Here is a 15,805-nt window from a genome sequence, read left to right as displayed (position 1 = left end):
GACCTTGATTCTTTCATTTCCACCACAAACATTTTTTCTGGTCAAAATTGCACATAGCTTTTCAGTGCCTCTCCTATCATGCTTTTTCTCCTACATGACTTTTCAAGAATTCCTAAAGTTCATCTGTCTTTTATGTACAGTATTATTTGCTCCTGTACAAAAATTTGAAGGATAATATTGTTTGGTGTTTATTGGTTTGATTTTGTCAGAGATCAGAAGAGAATTCATTGCAACTTGTTCTGCTGGCTCCACACCAAACCTAACTTAACAGGTATTCCTTTATTATAGGGGAAGTTACTGAAATAGCAGCAGTAACTCATGCATGAACTCATGTTCATTTCTCAGGTAAAGCTAAGCACGTCTGTTTGTAGCATCAGACTCCCATTGTTTCTGTTAAGCTGAGTTCTGGTGAATGCATGCGGAGCTCAGTGTGCAACCAGTAAGGATCTAAGTGAAAACATGGAATTACAATAAGGCCTGGCCAGCCCAGCAGATCCTGAAAACACTCCTGCAAATGTCAGAACGGAAGGAAGGTATTTCTTTCATCTGTGAAGAGTACATTCTGGCCTCATACTCAGTCTGATATTTAATGTAAACAGTGCATATCTCTAGCATATTGACAGAGGAATATCAGGTTAAACTTAAAACATTCTGTTGCAATTTGCTCTGGAGTCTTTGGTATTGTTATAATAAGTGTCTTCAAATTCATTTCACATTTGAGATGTGTTCTTGAGTTGTTTGCCTCAATTCTGTAATTCTGAAATACTTTTAAAATCATAGGATTTATACAAAATACTAATTCTGCACATGTAGCTTAATTTTTTCCACTTTTTTTCTCTAGAGTATTTGGCCTAATCATTCATTTTATTTAGTTTTGATTGTGTAAAGAAATGGAGAGACATGAATGGAGTGTTTGCCCTTTGCTAAACAAGAACCAACATTATTGAAAACAAATGTGCCTATTTCTTCCTCTTATCATCTTCAAGAAAGAGCTATGATTAACCACACATCAGAAAGCATACCGTAGTTACTTTAGTTATATGCAAAAATCTATAAATACATCTAATTTCAGACTGAATTTTAAAAGGGAAACAAAAATAATCTTTAGTAGTAGAAAAGGGGGACATTTGAAGTAACAAAATACAAGTGCAGGTCATGTCTAATGGAGTTTTATTTGCTAATCATGAAGACTTACGATAGACAACACTTTTTATTTTGCCAAATTGTCAAATTCAAATATCCCTACTACTTTTCTGTACCTAAGGAATCCCTTTTATTGTTACCCACTTACAAAAATACTTGACTAGCTTTACTTATTGCTACTTATTAAACTTTGCAATACTCCCAATTAAATAATTAAATTGGATCAATTAATTATATTTATTTGAACCTCAAGGTCAATCAGAAGAGGTCTTTTATTGTTTAATTACAGATTTAATTACATCTAATCACTGAACTTGGAGAAAAAAAAAAAAACCCTTGCAGCACTTAACTCTAATGAGATCCACAGAAGTAGTCTTATTAAAATATTTTATTCTCCTGCCCAGATTCTTCAAGCTGGGCTGAAACACATTAGACTAGTGAGGGCAGCTAGGCAGTGGACACTGTGGGAACATTGACACAAGGCCAACAGGTTCCCTTTAGGGCAGCTTGGAAATTTGCTAGGTACTAAACATTGTCTTTTATTATTTGTTAATATTGGTAGTTGTAATTTTTGCTTGTGGGAATTTGATCCCCAATTTGATCCATGTGTTTTCCTTCCAATAACATTCTTCAAAATTGATACTCAGTTTTCATTGTAGCTAATGATAAAGAGTAAAAAGAAGAGATAAGTGCTTTAACAAAAAATTGTTAGATGATTACCAAAAATATTAAAACATAATTTTTATGTAGCAATAGAACTGATATATTTTTAAAGAATGGCTTTATAATTTTGGAGGAAAAGAGTTAGGATAGTGTATTTTTGTACCACTTGTAAAACTAGTATTTTAAGTGATTAGTTGATAATTTCAAGCACAGCCCTCACTGCTCTATAGTATAAATTTTCACTGGGTGAAATTAACAAAAGTGTTACATGTTGCTTATTTTCTCTTCTTCATCCATATCTTGCATCTTTGATCACCAAGTTATTTATTAGCATTTATATCAAGAATGGGTAGGAGTAGGCCTCTATTTCATATCTTCCAGGGTTGGGAATGAAACTCTGTTGTAGAGTGTTTTTCTACTTTGATCTCCAACTTCTGGGGTTCAGGGAGTGATAATCTGACCCTTTGTACAGCTTAACCTGAATATTGCATCATAAATGTCATAGCACTTCATCTGACATGTGACTATTATTACCAGTTTTTGAAACATGTTTGATTTTGTTTAAGAGTCTGTAGAGCTTAAGATGGAGATACTGTAGAGAGTGCTTAGTTTTCTTCAAGTGCAAGTAGAAATGATAGCTGAGTGTCAATGTTCAACAACTGAATTAGACAACCAGATTTATCAATTTTTCCATGCTTGCATCATCCAATGTCCTCAGTGCAAAAATGTTCCAGGTTGCTGTATTATATCAAATGTTGGGAAAAGCTCTCAGGGTGTAATGACAAAATATTTTCTTTCTCATGGACAATTCTCATTAGTAGTAGTTTCAAGAATAAACAACAAAAATGGTTTTCACTAAAAATGTTCAACAGTCTGATTCTTAAAGACATGATCTTCTTACTCTATAATAATTAACTGCAATGAAGTCATTGTGCAAGGGAATGAGAGGAAGCAAAGAATATTAATTTTTATTCATATTCTGATTGGGCAACTGCAGATATTTACACAAAACTCTTCTCATGAAATTGTGTAAGGTAATAAAGAATGTATAAGGGACATAAAGGAATCCACCAATGATTGGAGACAGGATTTTCTTTACATCGTCTAATAGACTCGTTTATTATTTTAAGCTGGTAAAAAGAGACTTATGATTCGTGTTGAAGAAAGAGTTATTTGTGCTTGATACATTGAAGACACTGTTCAAAAGCAGTTTGTCCTTATAAAAGGATGACCCCTGTAGTAATTCTTAGGCAAGGAGGGACAAATTCAACCAACAAAAAGCACATCTCGCCCCGAGTTCCCCATGATTTCTCCACATATAGCAAAAAAATACACATTAGTAATTTATTTGAACATGCACATCAGTGAGTAGCACAGTTCTAGGCTACTCAGGAAACAAAAGGGAGAATATCAGCATTACCTAAATAAAAAAAGAGAGGTGAATTACACCATTTTAATTGTCTTAAAAACACAGATAAGAGGAGCAATTAAAATATAGTCCTAAATAGTACTAGCTAATGTAGATTACATAAGTATACAATATGATTCAACTAATAGTGCTCTGACAAGCATAAACCACCAGTTCTAGTAAACAAGGCCCAGATCAATTGCTGAGAAAATGTTAGATTCAGATGTAATAAAAGTTACTTTTATTTCAGTACTGAATGCAAAACACAGACCAAGTGTGAAAACAGCGTTCTATAAAAGGTGGCTCTATTAAAGCAAGGAGGCCATTTCCTTTTGCATTTTTAATTTTGGAATTCTATTTTTGACGTTTGCTTTTTTTACTTTTCCTCCCCTGAGCACTAATTTATCAAAAAAGACTTCAAGGTGCAAGTTGTACATTCTTATCATTATACCATTTCGTCTCTTTCTGGAAGAGAGTATTACAATCAGCATTACAATGTTAATTCTTTTTCTCCTAATATTTGTTTCACATACATGTACTTCAAAATCATAATGTCAGTTGAGAAAAGAAACCTACAAACGAGAGAGAGTGATGTAATCATACACTTCCTATTGTGCTGTGTGTCTTTCCCATCCCTTCTCCCCTTTCCCTGTAAAGAGCTGTAAAAAATTTAAGGCAGATGAGGTATATTGCTGAAGAAAAAAGTTATTTTTGAAAAAAAACTCAAAAAAACTTTTATTCTGCCCTTCTACTCAAGAAAGACTACTCAACTATAAATCTAGTGCTAGAAAAAAGCAGGAAAGACACCGTTTGCGTGTACCATACTATGTCTTCTATTTCTAGAATGGCTTTTTGTTAATTTAATTTTAATAGAAAAAATAAGCACCTTAAGCTATGAACAAGAAAAGAACTTCATTATTAGTGAGTCTAGAATCCAAACGGAATTAAGAACACTCACTCAAACTCTCACTCATTCTCACAAAGGCCAATGCTACTGATTAGAATTGTAAAGTGCTGTACTTAGTATAAACACTTGTATACACTGCAGACACTGAAAAATAACCCTCAAGCACATTGTGTTATAGTTCCAAAAATATATTTACAGTCTATTACAAAGATTACAAATGGAAGTATCTAGGTGACTGTATTATGCTAATTAAAATTATTTTTACAGATTACTTTTCCTTAGGGACAAAAAACATTTTAGTGAAATTAAAATGATTTTTCTAGTCAATCCAAAAAATAAATTAAAATATCAAATAACACTGTACAGTGACCTAAAAGAAAAAAAAAGGGTGGGGAGGGGTTTGGGAAGCAATCCATTTGAGTTTTTCTATAGCCATCTTTGGTCCTAAATGTGGGAAAACACATTATGTAGCACTGAAAATACCTGTTCTTTTGTGATGCTCTGCAAGTAAAATAGAAAAATATAGTGCATTTTCAATGTATTCAGAGCCCACTACAGAGAAATGTGTGTACAAAACAAGACAGTATAAATAAAATTTACAAGTTTTACAAAGAAACATTTACAGATTTTGTTTCTGTTGTTTGTTTGTTTGTGGATGTCCACATTATCAAACAAGACCAATTATGACCGATCCCTGGGATCTTTCTCTATTAAAATCATTATAAACAGCCCAATTTTCTTTGGAAGTACAACAGTTCAATTCTGGGGTAGTTCATGATTTTCATAACTTTTGAAAGCATTACTCACAATATGTATACATTCCTGAAATATCTATAAAGACACATTTAATTATTGCTTATGAAATTCTAACACAGTAATCAAATAATATGGTTTAATAAATAAAGTTTTTTTTTTTTTTTTTCTTTTTAGCCAGATCCTTCACCTCTTCCTTCTTGGGTAAAAAGAGTTCTTTCATTTAACACGTTTCTTGCATCAGTGTTCACAAATAAAAGACTTTTTGTTTTGTTTTTAACTTGCAGTGGTGATACTCTATGCAGCAAATTTGTTTTTGAACAGTGAAAATTGTGAACTGCCCCCTTTATCATGCTTCAGAGTTCTAATATAAAACTTAATTCTTTCCTTTCATGTTTGGACTGCATTCAACAGAAAATAATATAAAATAGACGTCGACTACTTCTCCTAAATTTCCTAATGTCACAAGATTGAAAAAATCTTGATGTGCTCAGATTAAATTTTAGATAACACTGGATAGTTCTTGCTTTCAGAGACTTGGCTTCACCAACCTTCTTTAGATGAAGTGCCTCATCTTTTGTTTTATATAGACATAAACCTAAAATTTGAGTTACTTTTATTAAATTCTGTCTAGTAAAATCACTCTATAAACAATCTGTTAAAAGTGCCTTATAGTATTTATGGATCATTATTGCTTTTTTATTTCATTGAAAAGTTAGTGTTTTGTCTGATTTTTACAAAAAAACTTCTTTTAAAAAATATCAGAGCTCTTGGCAACTTGCATTTTTCTGGACTACCTGCCAATCAGCAAATAATATCAAAACAGTACTGATTAAACAGAATAAAATGGCACATAAAGGATACCAATGTTGTGACAAAGATATAACTTCAATCATGCTGTTTTTTCTTTTTAATTTGATATTCTTTCAAAGGTACCCAGTGTAGTAATGTGTCATAGATTTCACACTAAAAAGATCCAAAGCTATAAACAACTTTCTAAAACAAAGTCCTTGTGAAGAATAAACACAAATGATTTTAAAAAGGAATAAGTCTGAAATCACATATTTAAGGAAAATATTTCATTGATTTTAACAATAAGATCATGATTTTATTTGACAAATATATTCTTTCTTAAATTCTTTATGTACATTTTAAAAAGTCTATAAGATAAAAAGGAGGTTAGAGAGCTCAAGGTGTTTAGATGTTTTTCAGGTAGTACTTTGTTTATTGTCACTGCTGTTTTCCTGGCCACCAGTGGTGGATCCTAAATTCCCTTTTTATATATTCTGGTGGCACTTAGGAGTTCAAGTCTATAGGTGCTTCTTAAATCTTCTCTTCACTGTAGGAAGGACCCAGTCCATCAATCATCTTCTAGCAGCATTCTATGTATATACTGAAGGCCAGTACTTTTCTCTTGCAGTCTGTAAACTCCCACATAGGGAGAACTTCTTATCACACTTGAATGCCAGTTCCATGTAAATGTAGCATTTGTGCTCTCATAGTCTGAATGCTGCTCATGATTTTCTTTTGATGGCCAACCAGTGTGATCCCTAAACTCATCACATCCCTGAAAGAGACAAATGCATTTTTCATTATGTACTTGCAAAGAGTTTATAAGGTTCTAAACTGTGATCAACTGTTTAAATAACCTATTCGTCTTAGGCCAACATTTTAACTTGCTGCTGTGGGGTATTATGATCATATTCCTGCAGTGGATCACATTGGTAATGTGCATCAACATTCTCCTTAGTAAAAACCTAGCTATTCAGGGTCTCAATTTGTTATGGTAGCTATTTTTGAACAGATATGAAAATTTATATGAGAAATTATTAAAATTTAAAAAATTATTATTAATGTATAGGATTAAGAAATGTATATGGTTAAGAAATGTTATTTGAAATATTGTACTTTTTAATCTAATTGGGTTTGAAATTTTTAGTTGGAAAAAATAAAATAGTATGAATTGATACACTTCTGGGACCTAGTTTAAATATGAGGAAGCATCAATGGTCACACAAAATTTTATAAGGCATTTAATAATTATTATTGTGGTTAATTCTGAGCATACTTATTGGTTGTGTGTTTACTTCAGTTATTTGATTATGTGTTAGAAAATATTTAAAAACATAGTATAATACTATCACTTAATGCTACCACTGTATAATAGCTCAAATTTGAAATAAGTTAGCTGTTTATATATATTTGTCTTTCTCAATAGTTAGAAAGGTTAAGCTTACATATCTATAGACAGTTAAAATATTGCAATAATATAATACTTAAATATTCATAGCAGTGGCTTTGAGATGCATAGTTTTTCAGGGGCATTGATAACTTTATGTACGCAAATGTGCTTATATCAAGTCTAGCCATAGGGTGGTTAGAAGAAAATGGAGCACGATCATGTACACATTCTTAAATCCATGTACATGCCATTTTGTGAAATATACCAGAAAGAATATTTGATTGCTGGTCATTTTCTAATCTGAGAATCTGCAACCCTTCTCATGGCAGTACAGAAACAGGATCCCATGAATAGAATTTTGACCATTGTATCTCATTTTCAAACATATTGACTGAGAGGAACTGCATCACCTGTAAAACTGAGGGAAACTGAGGTTCAGAAATAGTAAATATAAGACCACATGTGATGTAGCCAGAACTGAAAACTTAGTTCAATTAGTTTCAAGTTCATAGCAATTTCAAAAGTTGTTTTTTAGGTCATTTTGCAGTTAAAAAAAATGAATCAATCTCACGTTTTCCAAAAAGTTAAAATCTCAGCTATAGTTAATTGAATTAAGTTTCCTTTAACCTTTTCAGAAAATAATCACCTGTACATTCTAGCATATTGGCATTGGGCATGAAATTTTGAATTTTTTAATGTATGATACAACATGGTACAAGAAATCTAAGTGGAAATTTAAATAATTCCATGGTTAATGAGAAAGGAAGCCTCAGTAGGTAGTGTACAGGAATGTTGGCTATGGAGCCATAATAGTTGTCATTCATTTGTTGAAGCAACTCAGAAGATATATTAAATTTCTGAGCTGTGCCTTCATCATTTGTAACATGATAGTGTAGGTAGTGTACAGGAATGTTGGCTATGGAGCCATAATAGTTGTCATTCATTTGTTGAAGCAACTCAGAAGATATATTAAATTTCTGAGCTGTGCCTTCATCATTTGTAACATGAATATGTAACTATCAACTTAATAAGATGGTTACAGCAAGAGTTAAAAAGGTAAAGACCTATTATATAGTAAGCATTTTTAAAGAAAGGTGTTTTTCCCCCCTGATTGTGTGATTCACATCTGATTTCATATAAAGAAGGTAACCTAATGTAGAAAGTGTATTGTACCTAATTGATTCTTAAATACAGTTTTAAAAAGGATTTTGAACTTACTCAATAGTCATCCTGGCCACTGATTCAAGGGAATTGTAACCAGCTGCTGTGAAGTTATCTTTGTATCTTTCCATCTTAATAGCCTGTAGCCATTCTCCAACTGAACAGAAGGTAGTGAAGTCAGGAGTGTTTTGATCCAGAAGAGGGCTTATTGGCCTAGATAAGAAAAAGAAGAAGAAAAAACAAGAAAACAAAACAGAAAAACAAATATTCTCATAAATTACCAAAGTAAAGAATGCCTTAACCTGTGCAAGAACAAGAGAAGAAGGAATAAAGTTAGATATCTTAGTTGATGTATATAATAACAATCAGATATGATAATAAAAACCTAAAACATACAGGTTACCCAGCAAGTACAAATTTCTTAATTTAAATTTTACTTATATGATGTGTCTTTCTTGTGTTCTTAAAAATATAGTTTACAGCTGGGAGTGGTGGTGCACAACTGTAATCCCAGCAACTTGGGAGGCTGAGGCAGGAAGACCATTGAGGCCATCATCAGCAACTTAGCAAGGCCCTAAGTAACTTAGTGATACCCTGTCACAAAAGAAAAAAATAAAAAGGACTGGGGATGTGGCTCAATGGTAAAGTGCGTCTGGGTTTATTCCTCAGTACCAAAAACATAAAACACTAAGCATAGCTTTCAGTATTTGGAATTAGTAAATAATTGTTCATTTGTTTCTTCAAAAGTAGCCAGAAGAAGCCGATATGTCTGTTGGAACTTGCTCCAGCCACAAGGGTGCCATCACGACTAGGATGCATCTGCTGCAGGGGTGCACACTTGTGAGCACTTTGGGAGCTACAATGCCTCCACAGGTGCCCAACTTCCTACAATGCAGACCAAAACATCAGGTTTACCTGGCAGCTGAAGCTGAGTAACTGCTAATAAGTGTTACAATACATCAAGCCAACAATTAACTGACTCCTTTTAATTGGTGTACTTCTTAAATCATGTGTCAAATTACTTTCATAAATTTTAACTTCACAGAACCATTTTATTAAATAACTGAAAGCAAGATAATAAAATAAGCAACATTCGTATAACTAAAAGTTACTGCAAAAGAAATAAGAACATGTAATTATAATATTGGTCTGAAAATATAAAATGCTGCTTTTTCACAAAGAGTTTTCTAAGAGAGACAGCTAGTGATATCATAACTTTTAAGACAAAAACAATAGATTCTCTTTAATAGTAGCGAAGGAAACCATTTGAAAAGAAAAAAAGTACTCGGTAATACATTTAATATGTATTTATATGTCATTAAAAAATCAATCTGCTATTGGGGTAGGATTGAGGAGGCAAATGGTTTATTTGAATATTTGAATTTCATACAGATTCATTTCCTTAGGTATTTCTTACCTACTACAAGTTCCCAGTGGTGTTTTCAGACTGTTTGGGTTTCGAATCATTTTGTCTAGAATTCCGACTATCTGCTCAAACTTTGGCCTTTCAGCACGCTCCTTTTGCCAACAATCCAGCATTAGCTGGTGAAGACCAGCTGGGCAGTCCATGGGTGCTGGTAGGCGATAACCTTCTTCTATTGCTTTTATAACCTAATAGCCAAAAGGACATTAAATATATTACTGACTGAGGTTCAATTATAATCAAATAAGTTGCTTGGTAGGCAAAATGGTTTATCCTGATAAGAGTGAGGCACACTGCTTTGAAAAAGACTGACTGACTTTTTTCCAAAACATGCACGAATATTAAGCCTGTTATTAAGGAGTTTGTGAAGGGCAGGGTATGATGACATTTCCTAGTTAATTCAGCAATAGGGAGCAGCAATTAAGTTCACCCAGGGTGCAAGAGATGGAAATATTTTTAATGTCATCCCAGAGGTTTTCAAAAGGGAACATGTTATGGAACTATTTTACTTGTATAACATTGTGAATGTACACATTTTCCTACAAATTAAAAAATTCTGCAAGCTGGACAAGGAAATTCTGAGTTACTCAGTTTGAATCCACAAGATTCATTTTTGATGGGTGTAAATGATACTTTCAAAAAAGATACCAAAATATGTGAATTACTATGGCAGAAAATATTATTAAGCATGCTATTCTTTTTAAAAATATGAAGATTAGTGAAGTGTTGGAGCCAGTCTGCACTGGTGATTGCATCCCTTCCCAACTCCAAGGTCAGTGGCAGAGGAGAGTGGGTGGAGAAAGAATTTAATTGAAACTGGGAAAGAACACAATAAGAAAATAACACAAATAGAAAGGGCTTATAAAATACTAAAATATTATTCTAGGGGAAATAACAAATCCTTTGACAATTCTATAATAGCAGTAGAAATGTAGGAAAAAATTACTTTCTGAAAAAAAATGTATATTTGAGAAGAAATTAAGGCCAAAATGTAGACATAAAAAGCGGGTTTTAAAAAATATTAATGACCTTAGTAAATTTAGGGAAACATATCCATGAAATGTATGTTTAAATTCAATAGCATATTAAAATGTAAATAACTGTAGGATTTAATGAATGACATAGCCAGCTTTAATCATTATCGGAGAAAATCTTTTATGTATGTGAAAAAGTAAGTTTCTATCTGAACTTATGAAATCTCTCTGTTCAAATTGATAAAGTATAAAAGATAAGTAGATACCTCTAATTATCATAATCTTTAAAAAGTGATCCCACATCTTAGCCCAAACTCTCTCCTGGTGACTAGGTTATCTTTCCACTGTTATGTAAGACAACTTCATCTGGATTTTTCATAGGTCCTTGTCACTCTTAAGTTTAAAATTAAATTTATCATCTTCCCTTCAATCTTTTCCTATTTCAATTATCAACACTCTCAAGTTATCCCAGTCAAAATGCTGAGAACTATTTTTCTTTCCCTTACATGTATAGCCAACTAGTTAACACCTTCTGATGATTCTACTTCCTAAATAAAATATATACTAGATGCAAGGAAAATATTTTTCATTGCCTGAAGAGTGTTATAATCAGTGTCCCACAATTACATCTTCACAAAATTTCAAATTATGGGGCATAAGGGATTTTATTTTGAACAACAATTGTGGAAAATTTACCTTAGCTTTAAGTGAACTGAACTAACAATGATACTGAGTGCTGATAAATTTCATACAACAGAATTTAAAAATTTCTCCTAGTTATGATCTCCCAATTACAAACTTTGCCTATCACTGTAAATATTCCTTTAAAATATCCCTATGTAAAGCAAATACACATAAATGATAACTCTACATGATCACAAATATATAATATAGGAGGAACTATATTTTAAGAGTCTGATCTAATGCAAATAACTTCATGTGGTTTTGAATAACATTCCTCTAACAATAGTGCACCTGGATTCAAAAGTGCTATATAAAAAAACCATTTAGATAAAAGTAAATATATACCTAGAAAGCTGGGTTAAATGATTTAAATAGTGGTTCAAGTCATTTAGAAATAAAATAATAACTTGTAAAACTTTACATTCAAAATAAACACATAATAATCAATTAGGGAGGTAATTTTTTTTTCATTAGGAAGATTGACTTTGCTTTTATTTGAGTTTGCTTGTATTTGAGCACATGCAGTCTCTTTCTGATTTGCAGAATTTCATTCTAATACTCAGAACTTTAGTTCAGTCATTATTTTCTACCACCTCCCAATCTGTTTCCCTGCTTGTAGCTTCTTCAGGTGTCCTTAAAGAAATAATACAAGTGAAATGATCTTTCCCTCTAAAAAAACCTTTAAAATGTAGAACTAAATATTCATGGTTCTCCTACATATTCTTCTATACGGTGTCAATTTTTTTGTGACAACATTTAGAATTCTTGAGGGCTTTGCACACAATGCATTCCCAAGTCTTTACACCAAAGAACAAAAAGTATAGCACCATCAAATGACGCTCACAGGAATGAAAGAGTTAATTAACCTCTGCAGGTATCCAATTTCTTTATAGAAATTTGAGACAACCCACTGATATAGTAAAGAAACAGCAATGATCTTAACATAAAACAATATTTCTAACTACGTTCAAAGACATAATGCTATTCAATTTTTTTAAAGGATACTAGAAGAGTATAAACTTAAAGAGATGTTCTGGAATTTGGGACCCTAATGCTCCCATTGATAATCATGTCCCCCAATCAGAAGAGCATTAGAGATACTTGCTGGGACTCTACATTGACTTTTAAAATAGTCTGGCATTATCTAAGGCATACCCTTTGGACAAACTGGTCAATAGGGTCACAAACTGGACTTGGATGTCAGGCAGTTTTTAGCTTAGTCTACCAGAAGAACAGCTTATCTGTTAAAGACACAACAAACAATCCGAGTAAATATTTATGAAATGCTTATTAGAAGCCTGGTGTGGTTTTAAACTGGAATTATCTCATTTTATCTTTACAGAAGCTTTGTTAGATAAGTTTGATTATTATAATAATTCTAGAAAGAAAGAATCTGTGGCACTTGAAAATAAAAGAAAAGGCCAATATCACATAGCTGCTAGTATAGAAGACAGAATTAGATATATGTTGGCTGAACAGAGCCCATGCGGTTATGAACTGCTCTTTATTTCCAATTAGGAAAAGAAAATTTAACTTTCTGCAATATTCTGGGAAACAAAGCATGCAGGTAAAATGGCAAAATCTCCACTTGGAGGATTATATGCTTATTCACTGAATTCATTTAAAACATCTTTTTGTGAAATTACCAAGAAATCGCTTGGATATGTGTGCAGATTTGCCTTTACTGTTCTAATAAAAGTGAAAGAAAAACATTCATGAGCAATTCTATATCTAGATATTTCCCAGAGGAATGGGAAGTGGTAAGTGCAAGTGGCATTTTCTAAAAATACCTCTGCGACACAACAGGAATCATTCCTTTGGCATATACTGTCAACAAATACTTAGAAATAAATCAAAAGTTACTTGCTGCGAAGTGTTTCCATATTATCACAGTAGGACCACTGTAATTAAGACCAAAAAAAAGAGCATAGAGAGACCCCATGACATTAGGCCTATAATAACTGAAAACGGGGATTTTGTGGTTGGCTTCTGTCCTTTGTTTAATGCTAACTTTCATTTCATTAACCTAACAATAATACACAACACATATTTAATTCAATTAAATATGTTGGACTCCACTTATGGTATTATGTCAAAGTCTGACCAAAAAAATCACATTTTTGTTTCTATTATAATATGGGAAAAGTACAAAGTCATAAATCAACTACATTTTTTTTTTGGTGTGTGTGTGTGTGTGTGTGTGTGTGTGTGTGTGTGAGAGAGAGAGAGAGAGAGAGAGAGAGAGAGAGAGAGAGAGAGAGAGAGAGAGAGAGAGAAGAGAGAGAGAGAGAGAGATATCCTGGGGATTTAACCCAAGGGTGCTTTCCCACTGAGATAAATCACCAGCCTTTTTTATTTTTTATTTTAAGACAAGGTCTCCCTACTTTGTGTAGGGCCTTGCAAAGTTGCTTAGACTGGCCTGGAACTTCCGATTTCCCAACTTGGTTTTTGGGATTACAGGTATGCACTACCGTACCTCCATAATTATTTTTAAAAGGAAAAATTCAGGGCTCACAGTTCAGCTAAGACTAAATTTAGTTACAAGTATCATTATATTTTCAAAGGTCATAAGTGAATTTGAATGGATGTCTTCTTCAAGTAATAATTTTTTATTTTAATGAGTACCTACCAATCAAATTAACAACTGATCATTCTATCTTAAAGTAAGAAAAATAAAACATTGTATATACTGTAAACAAAATGAAAATCTATATAATCTCAAAATGTCTTAAATTCAAAGTAAAAGTTTTATTTGGATTAATCAAGGTATTAGTTCAATTAAAAGCTGCTATCAAAGCCAAAGGGGTATTTTCAATTTCCCAATATTTATTTTGCTTGAACATATTTACATATCTAAAACATTCTCTTTGAAAGGGCATTAATGGAAAAAACTGACTATCTGCAGATTTTTCTGAAGGATGAAAGTTAGAAATTTATTTGGAAAGTTTAACCTTTTGAATTTATTGGCAAGTGTCTAAATTCAACTGTTTCCACCTCAGTTAAAACTCAAGAAAGTTATAGGCATGTGAAAACAAAAATGAGGGTTCATTAAGGGGTTAATCAAGTGATAATCTGCATGGATATGGGATTGGTCATACATTCACTGGGCTGTCCAGGGTTACCTATGATAACTCTCTGACTCACTTCTATACCACTCTTTTCCTATTTATTCATTGTGAATTTAGAAACCTCATCTTACTCAGCATTAAGCTTGGAGATTTGGAAATACAGCAATCTGTTTGCATCTGGTATTCACAGTGGCTTAAGAAAAATCTTTTAAAATGCAAAGCGTTTAAAATTTGATAGTTCTTTAGAATCCTTGACAATACCTAGGAACTAAATTTTAACAGTGCAAAGTAAATTGGTTCATTCAATAAATCCATCTAGGCTAATGTGTAAATGTGTGTATGTGTATCTGTGTGTGTATGTAAATATATTGTACTAATATGTATATATATAAATATTTACCCCCCTCAGAACATATCTGAAAATCTGATTCAGGCGAACTTCTCCTCCTTCCATAAAAATACAAAACATTCAAACACAAGCGTGCTTCTATGCACATACCATGGAATTCACAGATATCTTCATGCTCTCCATGAATTCTTACCAGAGACTCCAAGTAAAAAAATACTTCTTTAGAAAATTTTATCCAAGAATTATTTCAAATTGTCCACTTTTTATCCATTTGTATATTGAAAATTAACTTATAGCTGTTCAAAAAGGACTTTAACAATGTAATTATGATGTAATGAATATTATTCAATGAGAAAATTAATATCAATTTCACTATATAAACTGAACTATGTAGATAATCTCTTACTACTAAATAAAACTGTGTATAAATTGAATTCAGATCTTCAAAATAAAAAAAGAAAAGAAGAAGGGATGGTGCTAAATAATCAGGATAGAACTAAACTTCACTACAATTTCATTTGACCAATAAAATATTTATTAAATCTTGGTATAAAAATTCTATATTTATGGTGTTTGCTTTCAATGAAAACAACAAAATAATACCCATGGAATTAAAATAATTCAAATTAGAGATATTTACATACTACCTCTTAACTGTTTCCATTATTTACTTTTAGAAGTTAAGTGAACTTTGGATATAAGACATCTCATATTCCTGTCAGTCCCTTTATGTTTGAGTCTAGTATAGAAGGAAGGTGTCAAAAGAAATGAAACTCTATAGAGTGTCTGGGGAATGTAAATATTATTCTTTCTCTGCCCCAAGGATTTGTTTGTCCACATTTTGACAGTCCATGATATCTTTGACACTGAGACCTGTCAAATATTAACAACTTTGCTTCTGCCAAGTGGATTCATTATTTAGACTTTTATCTTTGAAACACAAAAACAAAAACCAAAACAAAACAAAAGAAGACAAAATTTCATGTCATTAATCAATTCAAAATATCAAAAGATTTAAATAATTAAAATCTAATGCAGATATTGGAGGAAACCCCACCAAAAATCACCTATCTGACAACACAGGGACAGC

General features: G+C 32.3%; 1 protein-coding gene across 5 annotated transcripts in view; it reads right to left on the bottom strand.

Annotated features, from left to right (window-relative positions):
• Positions 1 to 6,326: 6,326 nt before the first annotated feature.
• The window catches only part of Epha7 (EPH receptor A7), a 164,805-nt gene continuing 155,326 nt past the window's right edge, over positions 6,327 to 15,805 (bottom strand). For all 5 annotated transcript variants that reach the window (XM_026392745.2, XM_026392742.2, XM_026392743.2 and 2 more), the window contains exons 15-17: positions 9,635 to 9,828; positions 8,275 to 8,430; positions 6,327 to 6,441 (exon numbers count right to left, since the gene is read on the bottom strand). In XM_026392745.2, coding sequence (XP_026248530.1) covers positions 6,327 to 6,441; positions 8,275 to 8,430; positions 9,635 to 9,828 — 465 coding nt within the window. The remainder of the gene's footprint in view (positions 6,442 to 8,274; positions 8,431 to 9,634; positions 9,829 to 15,805) is intronic.

This window comes from Urocitellus parryii, chromosome 8 (assembly GCF_045843805.1).
Source record: "Urocitellus parryii isolate mUroPar1 chromosome 8, mUroPar1.hap1, whole genome shotgun sequence".
Taxonomy (NCBI): domain Eukaryota; kingdom Metazoa; phylum Chordata; class Mammalia; order Rodentia; family Sciuridae; genus Urocitellus; species Urocitellus parryii.
Note: the sequence above shows the minus strand (reverse complement) of the source record. Positions and strands in the feature narration are given on the sequence as shown.